This window comes from Ranitomeya imitator, chromosome 4 (genome assembly GCF_032444005.1).
Source record: "Ranitomeya imitator isolate aRanImi1 chromosome 4, aRanImi1.pri, whole genome shotgun sequence".
In the NCBI taxonomy this organism is placed as follows: domain Eukaryota; kingdom Metazoa; phylum Chordata; class Amphibia; order Anura; family Dendrobatidae; genus Ranitomeya; species Ranitomeya imitator.
The window spans coordinates 16,997,768-17,018,614 of record NC_091285.1 but is presented as its reverse complement, the minus strand read 5'-3'; the positions used below and the strand labels follow the sequence as shown (position 1 = coordinate 17,018,614).

Here is a 20,847-nt window from a genome sequence, read left to right as displayed (position 1 = left end):
CAGCCACCACTAGGGGGAGCTCCCTGTATACAGAGATACATGATAAGATCCTGTCTGCAGTCACCACTAGGGGGAGCTCCCTGTATACAGAGATACATGATAAGATCCTGTCTGCAGTCACCACTAGGGGGAGCTTCCTGTATACAGAGATACATGATAAGACCCTGTCTGCAGTCACCACTAGGGGGAGCTCCCTGTATACAGAGATACATGATAAGATCCTGTCTGCAGCCACCACTAGGGGGAGCTCCCTGTATACAGAGATACATGATAAGATCCTGTCTGCAGCCACCACTAGGGGGAGCTCCCTGTATACAGAGATACATGATAAGATCCTGTCTGCAGTCACCACTAGGGGGAGCTCCCTGTATACAGAGATACATGATAAGATCCTGTCTGCAGCCACCACTAGGGGGAGCTCCCTGTATACAGAGATACCCTGGTCACCCTGATTCTAGCCGTCAGTTCTTGTAGCCTTCTCGGCAACAGTTCCGACTTTTTTGCCACTGGTCAAACAAGGCGTCTCTTCAATGGACCCCCATCTCTGCTGCCGATCGTATGTAACACCTGACCCCCGCGGTACCATGCTAGCATGTCTACTGCCCTGGCTCGCCTCCTCTCTTCCGAACAGTCTAGGCCACGTAGTCCGCTCCTAAGTTGCTGGATCCTGGCTCTTCCGTCTGCAGTGCGCAAGAACCCCAGCGATGAAGATTCCGGATTACAGACTCCCGTCACCTTGGTCTGGCTCCAATATTCCTCCGGTCTCTTGCCGGATTTTGCTCTGTGTTACCCACTAAACACGTAATACTCTAGGGATGAGTAATTAAATCCAGAAAAAAAATTAGACTCTTTTTTGGGAGCGTTATTTACCACCAAAATGTACCGCAAAGCACGTAATGCTCTATGGTTGACAACATAATCACATTTTTGCAACCGCCCCAACAAAAAAAAAAAACGGTCAACTGACGCAGCTATTTATTTTGCAATACACTGTTAAGCCCTAATCCCTGCCTAGTGACTGTATTCTGCCACTGTCCCTGCTCCCGCAACGGTCCCTAGAGTAAATGCAGAATGTATCTGATACAAACCGCAAAGCAAAGATTAACCATTAGAAGGGCTGTTAGTATTGTAGCTCAGCACTACAGGCCTCCGATTCGCGCACTCTTTCCCTCCAACTGTCCCTGAGCTGTGAAATGGCATCAGTGCCGAGCGTGGCGGCGACATCATCCCTTTTATAACCTGTGATGAGGTCATGCAACCAGCCAATCACAGTAATGCCACTACCAAGATGGCTACGCCATTACCGTGACTTACAGGCAGTCCCTACATGCTTATTAGCTGTGTAACAGGCGCAAACGTGTGAAGGGGATTCGAGTGTCGGTTAATGCTCGCCGATTATCAAGCACTTCTGAGCAACCAGATACTGGACTGATATCAGAGTATCACCGACCACATTCGCTCATCCCGTACAACTAATGCTTCAATGTGCTCCCTCTAGTGGTGAGCGCACAAAGCAGAATTTTAGAAACCTAGTTGAATGTGCTCCCTCTAGTGGTGAGCGCACAAAGCAGAATTTTAGAAACCTAGTTCAATGTGCTCCCTCTAGTGGTGAGCGCAGGTAGCAGAATTTTAGAAACCTAGTTCAATATACTCCCTCTAGTGGTGAGCGCAGGAAGCAGAATTTTAGAAACCTAGTTCAATGTGCTCCCTCTAGTGGTGAGTGCAGGTAGCAGAATTTTAGAAACCTAGTTCAATGTGCTCCCTCTAGTGGTGAGCGCAGGTAGCAGAATTTTAGAAACCTTGTTCTTCAATGTGCTCCCTCTAGTGGTGAGCGCAGGTAGCGGAATTTTAGAATCCTAGTTCTTCAATGTGCTCCCTCTAGTGGTGAGCGCAGGTAGAATTTTAGAAACATAGTTCAATATGCTCCCTCTAGTGGTGAGCGCAGGTAGCAGAATTTTAGAAACCTAGTTCAATGTGCTCCCTCTAGTGGTGAGCGCAGGTAGCAGAATTTTAGAAACCTAGTTCAATGTGCTCCCTCTAGTGGTGAGCGCAGGTAGCAGAATTTTAGAAACCTAGTTCAATGTGCTCCCTCTAGTGGTGAGCGCAGGTAGCAGAATTTTAGAAACCTAGTTCAATGTGCTCCCTCTAGTGGTGAGCGCAGGTAGCAGAATTTTAGAAACAGTTCAATGTGCTCCCTCTAGTGGTGAGCGCAGGTAGAATTATAGAAACCTTGTTCTATGTTCTCCCTCTAGTGGTGAGCGCAGGTAGCAGAATTTTAGAAACAGTTCAATGTGCTCCCTCTAGTGGTGAGCGCAGGTAGAATTATAGAAACCTTGTTCTATGTGCTCCATCTAGTGGTGAGCGCAGGTAGTAGAATTTTGCTCTAATGATGAGCAAAGGTAACTGGATTTAATTTTAAACTGTCTATGGAGATGATTTGGAGCTTTGTATCAGAAAATGAGAATTCTGACCACTAGAAAAGGTAAACTATTAAAGTGAATCAGTGCAAAATTTTACTTCTCGCTTATTTTACTCACTTAAATATCGCCGTAATATTCCGCAGCGCTTTACAGACATTATCGTCACTGTCCCCATTGGGGCTCACAATCTAGATTCCCTCTCAGTCTTTGGAGTGTGGGACGAACCCCGGGAGAACATACTATCTCCTTGCAGATGTTGTCCCATTCTTCAGGGGTTTTTTTTGCTCCTGGCCTTAATATGCTCCCATGCGCTGGATGATCATTTTCTGGATTACTGGATGCTGAAATAACGGAATGTGTGTGCACTCCCATTTTTTAATAAAACACACAAACAATATTACATCCGTATGAAAGCGACAATTTTTTTTAATGATTTCTGAGAGACAATAAAAAAAGTGACCTTTAAATTTTTCTTACAATTTGGAAAAAGTGGAAAAAAGTCAGTCCATAACTTAGAAAGTACAAAATGTATTGTGCACATTTTTAGAATTGATATTTTAATGTTTTTTTTTTTTTCCTTTTCTCCCTGCGGCTCAGGCTCTGGATACACGGAGGAGGCCTCTTATCCTCCGCTGCAGCGCCTGGATGAAGCTGTGCCGGGACCGCACCTTGCAGTACATGCTCTCGATCTCCAGCAGTCTCTTCTGCAGGGACTCCCCGAACAGGTTGGCACCTTCTCTCTGAAGCTGTACACACACACAAAAAAAGAGACTATTAAGTGACCTTAAAGCGAACCGGTCATTTCAGGTGTTTGCATACATGAGCAATCTCACCACTTCTGGCCATTACATGACATGTATCCTGTACGTTTCACCAGTTTCCTCCTTTGCAGGCTCTAATTTGCAGTTGTCCCTGAGCTATTGGATAGAGAATGGAAGCTATGAGGTCTGCCATACACACAGGTGAGGGATTCCTGATCTCTTTTCTCTACGTAGAAAGTGTTAAGACACTGAGCAGTATAGCTGTGAATCCAACTCTGGAGGACATTATTCAATCATAATGAGCAGTGTACCTGTGAATCCATCTAGGGTGTACATTTATACTGGAGCACTGAGCAGTATAGCTGTAAAACTAGCTCTGGAGGGCATTAAACAGTAGTACTGAGAAGTGTGGCTGTGAATCCAGCTAGTGAGGGCATTATACTACAGTACTGAGCAGTGTAGCTGTGAATCTAGCGCTGGAGGGCATTATACAGCAGTACTGAGCAGTGTAGTGGCAAAACCAGCTATGGAGGGTATAATACAGCAGTACTCAGCAGTGAATCTAGCTCTGGGCATCTAGCTATGGGGGGGGTGGGCAGCATGGTGGCGCAGTGGTTAGCACAGCAGCCTTGCAGCGCTGGGGTCCTGGGTTCTAATCCCACCTTGGACAACATCTGCAAAGAGTTTGTATGTTCTCTCCGTGTTTGCGTGGGTTTCCTCCGGGCACTCCGGTTTCCTCCCACATTCCAAAGACATACTGATAGGGATTCTAGATTGTGAGCCCCATCGGGGACACTGATGATAATGTGTGCAAACTGTAAAGCGCTGCGGAATATGTTAGCGCTATGTAAAAAATAAAGATTATCATTATACAGAAGTACTGAGTAGTGCGGCTGTGAATCCTGCAGTACTGAGCATTGTAGCTGTGATTCCAGTTTTAGAGGGTATAAAACAACACCTACTGAGCAGTGTAGTTGTGAATCTAGCTGAGGGGGATTATACATCAGTAATGAGCAGTGTAACTGTGAATCCAACTCCAGGATGAGATAAAAACACTTTGACAGATTATACTGCTGATTTCAACTATCTGCCCCTCTCTCCATAGACTTTAATAAGCAGATGTGATATGATCCCTCAGTGAGCTAACGGATGATGAGATCAGGAGGCGGGGAGAGGAAAACTGGCAGCTCATGAAAGGAGAAGGCAACAGATTTATCAGCCACGGGTGGAATTGCGATCCAGCTGACATGTGCGCGCAATAGCGGCGGGTGAAATAGCTATTCACCCGCTGCTATTAACCTGTTAAATGCCGCTTCACGACATGCGCCGTACTAGTACTGCGCATGCCGTGTCACCCCCCTTTGATGCAGGGCTCCGGCGGTGAGCCCACATCAAAGTCGCGACATGTCAGCTGTTTTGTACAGCTGACATGTGCGCGCAATAGCGGCGGGTGAAATCGCTATTCACCCGCCGCTATTAACCTGTTAAATGCCGCTGTCAAGCGCAGACAGCGGCATTTAACCGGCGCTTCCGGCCGGAAATGATGTCATCGCCGACCCCCGTCACATGATCGGGGGTCGGCGATGCATCAGGAAGGTAACCATAGAGGTCCTTGAGACCTCTATGGTTACTGATGCCGGCCTGCTGTGAGCGCCCCCTTGTGGTCGGCGCTCACAGCACACCTGATTTTCAGCTACATAGCAGCGATCTGATTATCCCTGCTATGTAGCAGAGCCGATCAGGCTATGCTAGATTCTAGCCTCCCATGGAGGCTATTGAAGCATGGTACAAGTAAAAAAAATGTTTTTAAAAATATGAAAAAAGTATAAAATATATAAAAGTTTAAAACACCCCCTTTCACCCCATCCTAAATAAAACAATAAAAAAAAAAAAACAAAACCTACACATATTTGGTATCGCCGCGCTCAGAATCGCCCGATCTATCAATAAAAAAAATTAACCTGATCGCTAAACAGCGTAGCGAGAAAAAAATCCGAAACGCCAGAGTTACGTTTTTTTGGTCACCGTGACATTGCATTAAAATGCAATAACGGGCGATCAAAAGAACGTATCTGGACCGAAATGGTATCATTAAAAATGCCAGCTCAGCACGCAAGAAATACGCCCTCGCCCGACCCCAGATCACGAAAAATGGAGACGCTACGGGTATCGTAATATGGCACTTTTTTTTTTTTTTAGGCAAAGTTTTGAATTTTTTTTTCACCACTTTGATAAAAAATAACCTAGTCATGTTAGGTGTCTATGAACTCGTACTGACCTGGAGAATCATAACGGCAGGTCAGTTTTAGCATTTAGTGAACTTAGCAAAAAAGCCAAACAAAAAACAAGTGTAGGATTGCACTTTTTTTGCAATTTCACCGCACTTGGAATTTTTTTCCCGTTTTCTAGTAAAAGACATGGTAAAACCAATGGTGTCGTTCAAAAGTACAACTCATGCCACAAAAAATAAGCCCTCACATGGCCAAATTGACGGAAAAATAAAAAAGTTATGGCTCCGGGAAGGAGGGAAGTGAAAAATGAAAACGCAAAAACGAAAAAGGGCCGTGACTTGAAGGGGTTAAATGCTGCTGTCAATCTTTGACAGCGGTATTACACCTGATCATGCCAGAAACGCGTCACCAGCTCCTGTCACATGATCACGGGCCCTGAAGACAGACCACGCAGACCGCTTATCTACTGGATGTTCAGGTAAGACATTCAAGTTATTTCAGCCATATCTTGATCCTTTCCTTCAGCTCCTGCATTTCCAGCAGCAGGGAGGAAGTAAAGGGAAGCAGCAATTCCAAGTTTCAAAACCAGGTTGGACGTTCAGCTAGGAATACCTTGATGTTATAAGTTATTGAATGGACGGCAATATGTAATCGGAGGTTTGTGCCAAAGAGCTCGATCTGCAGAACTATAGGGCAGAGAGACATGTGGGGAAGTCATGGGTCATGTTATATCTTGTTCTGGAAAGGCGGTCCCATGACTCCATTAAGGCTATAGTGGACATGCATATAAAAAGGCTGGAAGATAAATGCAGTATGGGAAAAAAAATGCTTACAAAACTAAATTTTAGGAGTTGTTAGTCCCTTTAGTCACAATAAAGGGGAAGAGAATACAAATTAAATATCGGTCTCACCATTTCCATATCTTGCTGGCTCAGTCTGTTCAGCGTCCTGAGGTCAGTGTTACGGTCGCTGTTTAGTGTGTCTGCCGGGAAAAAGCAAAAAGTTCATGTTTCCCAGATCCGCACCAGCCCCGGCCTGCAAGTTCCCCAGATCCGCACCAGCCCCGGCCTGCAAGTTCCCCAGATCCGCACCAGCCCCGGCCTGCAAGTGTCCCAGATCCGCACCAGCTCCGGCCTGCAAGTTTCCCAGATCCGCACCAGCCCCGGCCTGCAAGTTTCCCAGATCCGCACCAGCCCCGGCCTGCAAGTTCCCCAGATCCGCACCAGCCCCGGCCTGCAAGTTCCCCAGATCCGCACCAGCCCCGGCCTGCAAGTGTCCCAGATCCGCACCAGCTCCGGCCTGCAAGTTTCCCAGATCCGCACCAGCCCCGGCCTGCAAGTTCCCCAGATCCGCACCAGCCCCGGCCTGCAAGTGTCCCAGATCCGCACCAGCTCCGGCCTGCAAGTTTCCCAGATCCGCACCAGCCCCGGCCTGCAAGTTTCCCAGATCCGCACCAGCCCCGGCCTGCAAGTTCCCCAGATCCGCACCAGCCCCGGCCTGCAAGTTCCTCAGATCCGCACCTGCCCCGGCCTGCAAGTGTCCCAGATCCGCACCAGCCCCGGCCTGCAAGTTCCTCAGATCCGCACCTGCCCCAGCCTGCAAGTTCCCCAGATCCGCACCCAGCCCTGTTATGAGCCGATTATAAGGATTTACCCTGAAATCTCCTGGTGGTAAAGGATGTACTGGAGAATAAGGAGTCCTGGCTGTCACTGGGGGTGCACTGCAGCAGGTAATACTCAAGGTGGCGCCATAGAACGAAGAGGCAAGTTTCTATGATATCTAGTTTACCATGTGGTCAAGGACAATTTCTCCAGAAGGGAGCACGGACCCCTAGGGATACACAGGACCACCAAAGAACTGCAGACTAATCATGAATGCAAACCCGTGCGCTAAGGTGAGAGCAGAAAGAATATACCAGTGGTCCCCAACTCCAGGCCTCGAGGGCCGCCAACAGTGCAGGTTTTCAGGATTTCCTTAGCATTCCACAGGGGTTGGAATCATCACCTGTGCAGATGATCACATTACCACCGATGCAATACTAAAGAAATCCTGAAAACCTGCACTGTTGGCGGCCCTCGAGGCCTGGAGTTGGGGATCACTGGTATATTCTATGTAATGCTGAGTGTAGAGAAAAAGAGAGCGGGAACGACCCGGGGGTCCACATATCACCCAGGGGTCCACATATTGGCCCCGCATTAGATCTAATATAGAGTGTCCCATAGAAGACCACTACTAAGTCTGATATGGCTGATAACAGAGCACAATAGTTTGCTCTCCAACCCCTTCCCGGAAAGGATACAGCAGCAGACGGACAGCAGCTTGGCTCTGCTGTTGATAAGTTTCACCAGCCTGCGTCGCGCCAGCAGATACTTCTGAGTGGTGGAGATTTTATCCACTCCGACGGGCGTCTCAGACTGGCACAGCTAGGAGGAAGGGGGAAAATAATTAAGGAAGGAAACAGAGGGGGGCGCTAACAAGGAGGGGAGGAGGTAAGAGTTTGTCTGATACCTCCTTGATCTCATCCGGGGGGAGCTGCTCCACGTTCTGCAATTTGCTGACGCTCTGCCGGTGGATGTCGTAGTAGACGAAGAAGTCGCTGGAGCATTGCTTCAAAAGGGAAAATACGATGCCCAGACTGGGTAGCCGCCAGGACGGGAACAGTGAAGGCTGGGTTTCTATAATGGGCATAGAAAAAAAAAAAAAAGATTAGATGATGGGGAGCATCCATGTTTAATATGGAAGAGCGCCAAATGTTTTATGGTGGCCATACCTGGTATTGCAGCTCAGAAGGGTGCAGTACCCGGTACGTCCACTGCGAAAATATGGCGCTGTGCCAGATATAAATATAAATGGGGTGCAAAATCCAGCACCTGCCATGAGTCGGACCCCCAACCATCTGATATTCATGGCCTGGCATCAAGATTAAAAGGGGTTATCCGCTTACTATTCTAATGAACAGGCAGGTGTTCAGGGATGTAATATCAGCACTGGACGGCGCCGGACAACCCCTTTAAAAAATAAATTAAAAAATAAAGCAACCACCATCTGTAAGCTGCCTGTAGCTCAGCTCAGTTAAAGTTGCAGTACCACACATATCCTGTACACAGGTGTGGCGCTGTTCTCTGTCTTTCCAGTCCTGCATTCTGATTGGACAGTGAATACGGACATGAGGAAAGCATGCCCAACTACTGACCTAGTCTGGAGGCCTCTCTGCTGCCTCCGCTGCTGCTGCCCTCTGTCAGGGTCGGGGTGAAGAGACAAACCATCTGCTGGAGGTTGGGGGAATTCTGCAGCATCAGAGTATGGCAGTACTCCATCACATTGGAGCAGATCTAGGGGTTAAAAAGAAAAGAAAAAAAACTGCATAAACGCAAGTAATAACCCAAAAGGAAAATAATAATAAAAAAATATATAAATAAATAGATATATATATATATATATATATATCTATCTATCTATCTATCATCCATCTCCTCTCTTCATACAGGTACGACCATCTCTGCTACTCGCTGTTATCTGCCGCCTCTAATCCTGCACCCTTCCCTTTAATGTGCCTGTTGACTGTATGCTAAATGCATTTGTTGCATTGTATTACTTACTGCTGTCCATCCATGCTGGGGTCACAGGAGATATTATTGTGTTCAAGGTGTTAGAGCATATGTTTGCAGCCAGGTCTAGTGCCTTTGATCTTGTAACCTCCCCCGGGGTGTTGGCCAATTGCTAATTTATCCCAAATAGGGACCCACAATCCCTCTCACCTGATCCTTTAGTCAGTCCTATAAATTTAGTAGCATCTTAAGGGGTGCACGCGTGTGGGGTCAGGCACGCGCATCCCTGCAGCAAAGCATCACGGCAGCTAAGCATACAGACGCCGCAGTTATTTCAACGGCAGGAGTCAGGACCCCACTCTATGTTCTGTTTCTTCTGGGTATGTCTTCCGAGTAAGCACTTCTTATTACTTGGATCTAGCTTTTCTATTAACCCTTCTTACTCTTTCACCATGTTTACATATGCCCCTACATTGTTTGCTCCACTAGTCCTCTCTCTCCTTCGCTATCACAAATCCCAGCACTCCCTAACCTAACAATCATCTCCCCTTCCCTCTTACCTCCCCACCTGTCCTCCTCTGCTGACCTGCTCCTCAACCTCAAATCTGTCCAACAAACACATAAAACAAGTCGGCCACTCTCTCTTTCTCCCACCTGCTCTCTCTCTCTCCTTCTCCTCACTGCTGGAGACATATCTCCCATCCCTGGACCCCCACATCTCATACCTCCCATTACTACTCCCTCCTATCACTCTCTATCCAACATGAACTTCCGCAATCTTTCCAACATAAAACCCGTGCCCCTGACGCCCACCCCCCTGCTCCCTCTCTCTGGAGCATTCTGGAATGCCCGCTCAATCTGCAATAAGCTTCATGTGATTCACGACCTTTTTCTCTCCCGCAATCTTGCCTTCCTTGGCCTCATAGAAACATGGCTAACATGGCTAACACCCTCTGACACCGCCTCCCCTGCTGCGCTGTGTTACGGAGGCCTCCACTTCACCCACACCCCTCGACCCGGCAACAAACATGGTGGAGGAGTGTGTCTTCTCCTTTCTTCAAACTGCACCTCTAACCCAATCCCACCTCTTATCCTCCCCTCTTTTGAAGTCCATTCTGTCCGCATCTACTCTCCCTCCAACCTCCAAGTGGCCGTCATATACCGACCTCCGGGCCCGGCCACTGCCTTTATTGACCAATTCTCCACCTGGCTTCTTCACTGTATCTCTGCTGACACTCCCACCATCATCATGGGTGACTTCAACATCCCCATTGATACCCTTCAGTCAACAGCCTCCAAACTTCTGTCCCTTACCTCATCCTTTGGACTTACTCAGTGGTCCTCCGCAGCCACCCACACGGACGGGCATACACTAGACCTGGTATTCACCCGTCTCTGCTCTCTATCTAACTTCACCACCTCCCCTCTCCCTCTATCCGACCACCACCTGCTCACTTTCTCATCCCTGTCCTCCTCACCAATCATCCATATCCAGCAACATGCGCACCCACGCATGAACCTCGCACACCTAGACACCCACACACTCTCTGACTCCATCCTACCACTGGCATCCATATCCTCACTCCACGACACAGACAGTGCTGCTGCTTTCTACAATGCCACTCTCGAATCAGCTATTGACACGGTTGCCCCTCTCGTCCATGGCAGAGCGCGACGTATCAATAGACAACCTTGGCACAATAACACCACCAAAAAGCTAAGGCAAGTGTCCAGGGTTGCGGAGCGGCGTTGGAAGAGAACACACTTGCAAGACGACTTCACTGCATTCAAACAGGCAACACTCGCTTTTAAATCTGCTCTCACCTCTGCTAAACAGGCGACTTCACAACCCTCGTATCTTCCCTATCCTACAGCCCCAAACAGTTATTCAAAACATTTAACTCCCTCCTCCGCCCCCCACTGTCCCCTCCAACCTCCCTCATCTCTGCTGAGGACTTTGCCACACACTTTAAAAATAAGATCGACCAGACAAGGCAAGACTTTATTGTTCAACCACCACAACCCCTTTGTATACCAGACCAATGCCCAAACCCCATAACCTCCCTATCCAACATCACTGAAGGGAGGCTTAATTGTCTCCTCTCCAAATCCCACCTCACCACCTGTGCGCTCGACCCCATCCCATCCCACCTCCTCCCCAACTTCACCACCACTCTTATCCCATCCCTAACCCACCTCTTCAACCTATCACTAACTTCTGGCACCTTCCCCTCTGCGTTCAAACATGCCACAATCACGCCTATCCTTAAAAGCCAACCCTCGATCCAACTGCTATGTCCAGCTATCGCCCAATATCGCTGCTCCCATTTGCTTCCAAACTCCTGGAGCATCACGTCCATGCTGAACTCTCCTCCCACCTCTCATCTAACTTGTTGTACGACAATCTACAATCTGGTTTCCGCCCCCATCACTCAACTGAGACTGCCCTGACCAAAATCACTAACGACCTACTTACCGCCAAAGCTACTGGACAATACTCTGTACTCCTCCTTCTAGACCTGTCCTCTGCTTTCGACACAATTGACCACTGCCTCCTACTGCAGATGCTCTCCTCCTTTGGCATCAAAGACCTCGCCCTACCCTGGATCTCCTCATACCTTTCCAACCGCACATTCAGCGTCTCCCACTCCCATACTACCTCCTCATCCCACCCTCTCTCTGTTGGAGTCCCCCAAGGCTCTGTTCTAGGGCCCCTACTCTTCTCAATCTATACACTTGGCCTGGGACAACTCAAAGTCCAATGGATTCCAGTACCACCTCTATGCTGATGACACTCAGATCTACCTCTCTGGCCCAGACGTCACCGCTCTGCTGTCCAGAATCCCAGAGTGTCTATCAGCCATATCCTCCTTCTTCTCCTCTCGCTTCCTCAAACTCAATGTGGACAAATCTGAACTCATCATCTTTCCTCCATCCCACAAATCTTCCTTACCTGACCTATCTATCGCAGTCAATGACATCACGCTTTCCCCTGTACCCGAAGTCCGCTGCCTCGGAGTAACCTTCGACTCTGCCCTGTCCTTCAAACCACACATCCAAGCTCTTTCCACCTCCTGTCGCCTCCAGCTCAAAAATATCTTCAGGATCCGTCCTTTCCTCAACCCCCAATCTACTAAAATGATTGTGCATGCCCTCATCATTTCCCGCCTTGACTACTGCAACATCCTTTTCTGTGGCCTCCCTGCTAACACCCTTGCACCTCTCCAGTCCATCCTTAACTCTGCTGCCCGACTAATCCATCTCTCTCCTCGCTACTCCTCCGCTTCCCCCCTCTGCAAATCTCTTCACTGGCTCCCATTCCCTCAGCGTATCCAGTTCAAATTGCTAATACTGACCTACAAAGCCATCCACAACCTGTCTCCTCCATATATCTCTGAACTAATCTCTCGATATCTTCCCTCACGTGATCTCCGGTCCTCCCAAGACCTCCTTCTCTCCTCCACACTTATTCGCTCCTCGTCCAATCGCCTCCAAGACTTCTCCCGAATATCCCCCATCCTCTGGAACTCTCTGCCCCAACACGTCCGACTATCAACCACAGTCGGATCCTTCAGACGGAACCTGAAAACTCATCTCTTCAGGAAAGCCTACAGCCTGCACTGACACCGCTGCTGCCTCATCACTATCGAAGCTACCGCCTCACCAACACCGGAGCTACCGTCTCACCAATACCGGAGCTACCGCCTCACCGACACCGGAGCTACCGCCTCACTGACACCGGAGCTACCGCCTCACTGACACCGGAGCTACCGCCTCACCAACACCGGAGCTACCGCCTCACTGACACCGGAGCTACCGCCTCACCAACACCGGAGCTACCGCCTCACTGACACCGGAGCTACCGCCTCACCAACACCGGAGCTCCTGCAACCCTCAACCTACTGTCTCCTTCCCCATAATCCTGTAGAATGTAAGCCCGCAAGGGCAGGGTCCTCGCCCCTCTGTATCAGTCCGTCATTGTTTGTTTACTGTATGTGATATTTGTAACTTGTATGTAACCCCTTCTCATGTACAGCACCATGGAATCAATGGTGCTATATAAATAAATAATAATAATATATATATTTATTTTCACACCGAGAGCTCCGGACTCACCTGCTGCATCGCCAGCTCCATGTCGTCCTTCGCACTCACCCCGTCCACGTGGGGTCCCTCGTCCTGTAAGCTCAGCTGCCGCGCTTTGTCCGACCCCCCAAAGCGGTTTAATAAAGAAAGGCAAAGGCGCTAAAAAAATAAATAAATATATTTAAAAAAAAAAAACAAAAACAAAAAACACCCTAAATAGCTGTAGAAGGCACATCACTTTTCAAATTTCCCAACGACAAGGGTGAGTGTGGTGTGTACCTCTTTAAAAAAAAAAAACAGGGAAACAACAATATTACCTGGAATCGACCCAAGTGTCCGTGCAATTCGACCATAGGACCCTCGTTTAGGACAGAAGCCAGATCATTCACAACCTCTGCAGAAGGAGAATGTGAATTTAATAAGGTTACTTGTGGCATAAAAAGGGTGAAGGATTTCTGCTGAGCAAAGAGGCACCCGAGAGGAGAATGGGATCAAGAACGGTCCAGGTTCTCAAAATTATCCTGCGGGAATACGTAGAATAAAGTGCAACATTTGCGGTTTACCTTTAGCTGCCATTAGAGGGAGCTTATTTGTGATTTACCTATAGCCGCCACTAGAGGGAGCCTCAGAGTTTACTGCAATGCCTTGAGCTCCCTCTAGTGGCGGCTGCAGGTAGACAAGATTTTATCATTTCAATTTGAGAATTTTGGGAGTTCTGTGCCCCCCCCCCCAAAAAAAAAGTAATAACTCTGGCCTAAAGGAATCAGATAATCAGGTTAGGTATAAATGCGCGAGACACCTACCTGGAAGTGCCGCTTTGCTGATAATGCCCGTCAGCAGTGCCATCTCCTGCAGGGAACCAAGGCTGCCCTCTTTGCTTCTGAGAATGGCATGGATCGTATCCGAATGAGCGATCAGGAACTGTAGCACCTAGTAAAGCAGTGGAGAAAGCAAAAGTGTCCTGTGACAACTCTTCCTGTCCCAGAGCATATGTGCATTGGGGCAGAATTCTTCCACTAAGGCAGATATTAAAGGACTTAAATGCCGACGACTGATCTGCTGGGTCGGCATCAGCGTATAGTGGCCATTTTAGGGTACTGCAGCCCAGATCACATTCACTCCAATAGGAGACGAGCTGCAGTACCCGAGAACGGCCACTAGCAGTGCTGGAGTCAGGTCATCCAGATCGTCTTTCTGGACAGTCCCTTTAAACAAGGGTTATACGTGACCCTCGTACCCACCTGTCCTGCCACCTGTAGATGCTGCGCGGTGCTCGAGGTGAGAATCACTTGGCAGAGCTGTAGGGCGGGTAACAGGATCTGTCTGTACCTTTCTAGCGGCGCCGGGATGAAGACGGAGGTATCCCTCATTCCGTACAGTCTGTAAGGGAAGGAGGAAACATGAGTAAATGTAATAAAACATCTTTATATGGACTGAAGTGTCAGTTCTCTGATACATAGCTCCAAATCCCCTGCACAGAGACTATGTGGTAAAAATCAGCAGTTTCCTTCACCATCCACTAGGTGGAGCTGAAGAGCTTACTGCAGAGTGCCATAATGGAGGCATTAGACCGCATGCAGGGAGCTCCCCCTAGTGGTGACAGCATTATTTTTTTTTTTTTTACGTTTTCTGCCATTACCCGTGCTGATCGGTGTCCGGACGCATGTCATATACTTGACACTGTGCCAGTCGGAGGATGACTCCTGCCCGCAACAGTTCCAGGGCTCCTTGCTGACTTTTCGCCACACGGGTTAAGAATGCCTGCAGATAGACAATTATTAATACTAAGACGCATCACAAATGATTAAAGGGATCATTCAGCGCATCTCACTTCCATACTGAAACACCCCCCACTGCCGGATTCCAGCCAGCCATGCAGAAGAACAGGCGTCGGGCATCTGTAGCGCGTCTTCAAACATCCCTTTAAGGTGTGGAAAGGCTAAACTTTTCCTAGTTTAATCAGTATTATATGGAATACTGCCCCCGTACCATTTTGGATTCATAGATGTACAGCGCCTTCAGCAGCGGCGGCTGCGGATTCAGCAGATTCTGTAAGACGGCGTCGTCCTCTGCCAGGCTGTCCACCAGAGCCTGCAGGTATCCGCTGTTACAGAGATACGCCAGCCACTGCTGCTGCTTGTCTATGCAGACGATTCGGTCTAAGAGGGCAAGCGCCAACATCTGGAAAAAAAAAAAATTTTGAAAATTCTGCAATTTCCTGTTAAGCAATTAACACTTAAAGGGATTTGTTCCCATCCTCATAAACTGATATTATTGGATAGAGCTTGCAAAAATAAGCACTTTTGTAATTTGCTGCTTGTTAAAATTTGTAGCCGTTCTTGAGATATTAACACTTTTATTTTTCTTCCAGGTCGTTGCCAAGGAGACCGACCACCGCAGCAACTGACTAAACAACAGAAAAGTGTTCGTATCTCAAAAACGGCTGAAAATTTTAATAAGCAGCAAATTGCAAAAGTGCTTGTTTTTGCAAGCTCTATCCAACAATATAAATATGGGAATATGGTAATACCTCCCTTTAAATGCTCAGTGTATAAATCTACTTACTCTGCCGATTTCGCGCCCGTCACAGGAGTCTCTGCAGATCACCTCCATTAGTGCCGCCCCGTAAGTCTCAAATATAGAGAGGTTGTCCCTCTGGAGCTTACTAAACACGTCTTCTGGGGCGGTCAGCCTCTCCCACATGGTCTTATTAGCTTAAGGGCAAAAAAAAAACAAGATCTAAGAAAATCAAGAGGCGCAGACTTATTGTGGTGCGCGACTCCTATCCATGGACTGTATCTACTATTGGAGCGCGTCAACATTCAAGTAAACGCGGGCTGATCTGCAATACCAAAAGCCGTCCATGGACAGGAGTGGCGCCATTTCTGGGAGTTTTATATTTTTTTTGCACCTACCTGCTTCCAGAGTGTCCGGCTCATCTGGTCTCTGGGCAATCTGCAAATAATACAGCAGGGCTCCGTAGAGATGTGTCCGCACCCTCTGCAATCCTCCGCCTGCGCATACAACATCAGAGAGAGACTTCATGAAACGTAACGTTCTGCAGCTTCCTAATATGTGCGTCACCTCCTCCAGGGCGAAACGACCATCCATCTATGTGATTGGCCGGGAACTCAGCTCCTCAACTCCACCCATCTACATGACTGGCTGAGGACTAAGCGCATCGGTCACACCCATCTATATTATTGGCTGAGAACTCAGCGCCTCGATCACACCATCTATGCAACTGGCTGAAGATTAAGAGCATCGACCACACCCATTAAAATGATTGGCTTTTGACACAGTACGTGAATTATACCCATTACTGTGATTGGCTGAAGACTCTGTAGCGAAAACTTATTTGTGCCTGATAGCGGTGCTTATGTGCCAAGTATTAATCTTTGTGATGCTTTGTCCTACACCCACTCGTGATTGGCCGATGACTCAGCGCCTTAACTCCACCCCATCTTTGTCATTGGCCGATGACTCAGCGCCTTGACTACACCCCATTTTTGTCATTGGCCGGTGACTCAGCGCCTTGACTCCACCCCATCTTTGTCACTGGCTGATGACTCAGTGGCTTAACCCCAACCAATCATTGTCATTGGTTGAACACTCAGCGCATTGACCCAACCCCATCTTTGTGATTGGCTGATGATTCAATGACTTGACCCTTGTGCACCTGTGATTGGCTGATGACTGAGCCCCTAACCCGACCCTTTTTGAGCCTTGACCCCACCCATCTTTGTGATTGGCTAATGACTCAGCACCTTGATCCCGCACACGGCTGGTTCTGGAGGCGGAGACCTAATAAGGGGAGGAGCCAGTCCCTCTTTATACTGAGCATGTGCTGCCAGATGCAGCCAACATCGCTGCCGACAGTGGCACCGCCGTGTCTGAAGACTATGACGAAGAAATGCCCAGGACCGGCTGCGGGGATCAGGGCAGCTAGCCAATGCAAGCATCTAGGTAGCCCACTGAGCACTGACCGGTCTTTAGAATGAATTCCAGCAGTTTCCTGAGGATCATATGGAGCGAGGAGTCTCCAATGGAGGCGAATCCTGCAGACATGGTGTCCGTTCCCGTAGGGGCAGCGAAGGATCCGTCCAACAGGAGCACGTACTGTGACTGCCCGCCGGCCCGGGCGCTCAGCGGCTGCTTCTGCTCGGTGCGTATGCACTGGCTCAGGTGCACGGTGAGCGTGAACACGGCCCCGGCCACCACCGGCATCAGGTCCTTAGTCGCCTCATCGTCCAGGATCTGCAAAGAGCGAAGGACAAAGAGAAGGTAAAGGGTTACTCCGGCCCCATATCCTAGAGGTGACGCGGGACCACCCACCGTCCAACATACAATACCTTATCGTGCAGATCCTGGAGCAGATCACGGATGATCAGCTGTCTCTGCTCCACCGGGATCAGGTCCTGAGGACAGGCGGTCAGGATGATCTCCACCAGCTGCCGCCAGGACTCCAGGGCGAGACGTTTGGCGTGAAGACACTGGAACATCTTGTTTCTTTCCACCGCGTGCTGCAGGATGGTGTTGATTTCCTGGAAAAAAATAATGAATACTACGGCATCTGCGCTGCAGTACCCGAAAACGGCCACTACGGCGCGTACGGCACTGATACGCTTTAAAATATCCAAGCCCTGCACCATCCCTTTAAGGACCCCAAATCGCCACATACTCTACCTCCAATAGTAAAGGTCTCTGTCCAATGGCAGCCATTCCCTGAAGAGCATTGACTTCTGCGACCAGGACTCGCCGGAGGAGCTGTAATGGGCAGAGAACAATCGGTAAATGGACCGGACCCCCCAGGTATAAACTCCCGAGACCCCGCACTCACCTTGACGTTGCAGACCGTTTCGATGCTGCGGTTCTTGTGCTCGCAGGTGGTGATGAGCTGCTCTATCTGGACGCGGTCAAAGAAGTCCAGCTGAAGCTGCTCCGGGATCTCCTGCGCGAACTCGATGGCGTCCAAGATGCTCAAGACTTTCCTGCGAACTAGAAAAATGCAAAATGCGTCGATGATTATACTGCAGTGGATCGTCACCGCATGGTGGCTCAGTGGTCAGCACGGCACGGTGGCTCAGTGGTCAGCACGGCATGGTGGCTCAGTGGTCAGCACGGCACGGTGGCTCAGTGGTCAGCACGGCATGGTGGCTCAGTGGTCAGCACTGTAACCTTGCAGCGTTGAGGCCCTAGGTTCAAATCCCACCAAGGACAACATCTGCAAGGAGTTTGCATGTTCTCCCCATGTTTCCGTGGGTTTCCTCCGGGTTCTCCGGTTTCCTCCCACATTCCAAAGACAGACTGATAGGGAATCTAGATTGTGAGCCCCAATGGGGACAGCGATGATAATGTCTGTAAAGCGCTGTGGAATTAATGGCGCTATATAACGGAGTAAAATAAATAGGTCCTGAAATGCTTCTAATTGCCAAAAAAAGAAAAAAAAAAACTTTACAGAATCGGCGGTTTAGGGTTCAGAAATCACAATGGCGCTGATTGTTCTACACATACGGAACACTAAGCAGATCTATCTATATATGTGATCGGGACAAAATATCTCCGCGTTACCTTTGGAGGACATGTCAAAGTGAAGAAACGCATTGATGCTGCGGCTGTCATCCTCCATACCAGCTTCACCGTCAGCTACAGCGGAAAACAGAGAGCAATACATAAATTATCTTGTATTCTACCCCAGAGCTGCACTCACTATTCTGCTGGTGCAGTCACTGTGTACATACATTACATTACTGATCCTGAGTTACATCCTGTATTATACTCCAGAGCTGCACTCACTATTCTGCTGGTGCAGTCACTGTGTACATACATTACATTACTGATCCTGAGTTACATCCTGTATTATACTCCAGAGCTGCCCTCACTATTCTGCTGGTGCAGTCACTGTGTACATACATTCCATTACTGATCCTGAGTTACATCCTGTATTATACTCCAGAGCTGCACTCACTATTCTGCTGGTGCAGTCACTGTGTACATACATTACATTACTGATCCTGAGTTACATCCTGTATTATACCCCAGAGCTGCACTCACTATTCTGCTGGTGCAGTCACTGTGTACATACATTACTGATCCCGAGTTACCTTCTGTATTATACCCCAGAGCTGCGCTCACTATTCTGCTGGGTGCAGTCACTGTGTACATACATTACATTACTGATCCTGAGTTACCTTCTGTATTATACCCCAGAGCTGCACTCACTATTCTGCTGGTGCAGTCACTGTGTACATACAGTACATTACTGATCCTGAGTTACATCCTGTATTATACCCCAGAGCTGCACTCACTATTCTGCTGGTGCAGTCACTGTGTACATACATTACATTACTGATCCTGAGTTACATCCTGTATTATACCCCAGAGCTGCACTCACTATTCTGCTGGTGCAGTCACTGTGTACATACATTACATTACTGATCCTGAGTTACCTTCTGTATTATACCCCAGAGCTGCACTCACTATTCTGCTGGTGTAGTAACTGTGTACATACATTACATTACTGATCCTGAGTTACATCCTGTATTATACCCCAGAGCTGCACTCACTATACCCGCACCCTCCTCACCTATGTAGGGACGGACGGGGACATCGTCCAGCAGGAGGTTCAGCAGTCTCTGTGTGTGGGAGCGCTGGCGGTTCAGAGACGTGATGCGCAGCTCAATGGACGCCGTCTTCATCAGCCAGGACATCTGATTGAGGATGGAGATTTCATGTCCTACAGAGTAAAGTACACTTGTCAATGTGCGATCACGGGATGCTTCTAGTGCGGCGAACACACTACAGCCGGGGCGGAGCGCGCACACACACACACACACTACAGCCGGGGCGGAGCGCGCACACACACACACTACGGCCGGGGCAGAGCACACTGCTGAGATGCAGGATCGTGGCAACCATCGGTCGAGTTCTCGGGTGTCCTGTCGAATCCGTTACCTTTCACAGAGAAGGGCAGGTGGTGGAGCTGGGTGACCAGGAAATCTTGACTAGTGCGCAGGTATCGCATGGTCGGTCCGGAGGTGTCGGCACAGGCACAGAGCTGATGGATGACCTGAGGAAACGGCACATCACTCAGCGAGACGCTGCACCAAAACTAACCGTAATCTGGACTCTGACCAGAGCTCTGCACTTCATGAGGAGCTACTGATTAGTGAGGGAGCCGAATCTAAGACCCCCACTGAACCCACCTGATAGCAAAGCTCAGCAAGATGCGGGGACTCCACCACAGCCACCGGCCCCGTTCTTCCATCTGTTCCCTTCTTCAGGACATCCAAGATGGAGTGTAGACAGGTCCGGGGGAAGCCTAGAACTCCTAAAGTGTGAAGCAGACGATCAGTGTAGCCGATGGCCGATGTGCCGCACCCGTCACTACATGGAAGGGTAACGTCTCCGTACCCGAGTCTTGGAGGTTGGTCGTACTGACTGGTTTCTTCAGCTCGAACCCCAGGAGGTACAGGGCCAGATTGGGGGGCTTCATCTCCAGGGAGGTGATCAGCAGGTTGAGGATGTGGATTTTGGTCTCGTGATGAACCGCGGCCAATCTCCTCTCTTCCTGGATGTCTACAATCACGAGAAACGTGAAACCCTGGGATATAAACACCTGGTCTATCCCGGACCACGAGGAGAAGAACGCCGCTCACCTTCCAGGGGGTTCACCATCTCCTCAGAGTCCTCGCTGTCCAGACATTCTACGAAACCGGCCATAAGTTTCTGACTAATTTTCTGCCAGAGGGAAAAAAAATAAAAAGGAAAATTAATGAACATAGGATTCATTGAGGCGAAT

General features: G+C 48.9%; 1 protein-coding gene across 2 annotated transcripts in view; it reads right to left on the bottom strand.

Moving 5' to 3' along the window:
- Window positions 1-2,822: 2,822 nt before the first annotated feature.
- Window positions 2,823-20,847, bottom strand: part of NUP205 (nucleoporin 205) — a 35,777-nt gene continuing 17,752 nt past the window's right edge. For both annotated transcript variants that reach the window (XM_069763185.1, XM_069763186.1), the window contains exons 20-43: window positions 20,705-20,786; window positions 20,460-20,624; window positions 20,252-20,376; window positions 20,001-20,115; window positions 19,633-19,782; window positions 18,618-18,692; window positions 17,887-18,044; window positions 17,733-17,813; window positions 17,399-17,590; window positions 17,033-17,303; window positions 15,962-16,060; window positions 15,612-15,760; window positions 15,036-15,227; window positions 14,686-14,807; window positions 14,288-14,426; window positions 13,850-13,976; window positions 13,364-13,440; window positions 13,077-13,205; window positions 8,606-8,744; window positions 7,921-8,087; window positions 7,712-7,835; window positions 7,066-7,191; window positions 6,324-6,394; window positions 2,823-3,166 (exon numbers count right to left, since the gene is read on the bottom strand). In XM_069763185.1, the coding sequence (XP_069619286.1) occupies window positions 3,014-3,166; window positions 6,324-6,394; window positions 7,066-7,191; window positions 7,712-7,835; window positions 7,921-8,087; window positions 8,606-8,744; window positions 13,077-13,205; window positions 13,364-13,440; window positions 13,850-13,976; window positions 14,288-14,426; window positions 14,686-14,807; window positions 15,036-15,227; window positions 15,612-15,760; window positions 15,962-16,060; window positions 17,033-17,303; window positions 17,399-17,590; window positions 17,733-17,813; window positions 17,887-18,044; window positions 18,618-18,692; window positions 19,633-19,782; window positions 20,001-20,115; window positions 20,252-20,376; window positions 20,460-20,624; window positions 20,705-20,786 (3,228 nt within the window). In that variant the 3' untranslated portion in view covers window positions 2,823-3,013. The remainder of the gene's footprint in view (window positions 3,167-6,323; window positions 6,395-7,065; window positions 7,192-7,711; window positions 7,836-7,920; window positions 8,088-8,605; window positions 8,745-13,076; window positions 13,206-13,363; window positions 13,441-13,849; window positions 13,977-14,287; window positions 14,427-14,685; window positions 14,808-15,035; window positions 15,228-15,611; window positions 15,761-15,961; window positions 16,061-17,032; window positions 17,304-17,398; window positions 17,591-17,732; window positions 17,814-17,886; window positions 18,045-18,617; window positions 18,693-19,632; window positions 19,783-20,000; window positions 20,116-20,251; window positions 20,377-20,459; window positions 20,625-20,704; window positions 20,787-20,847) is intronic.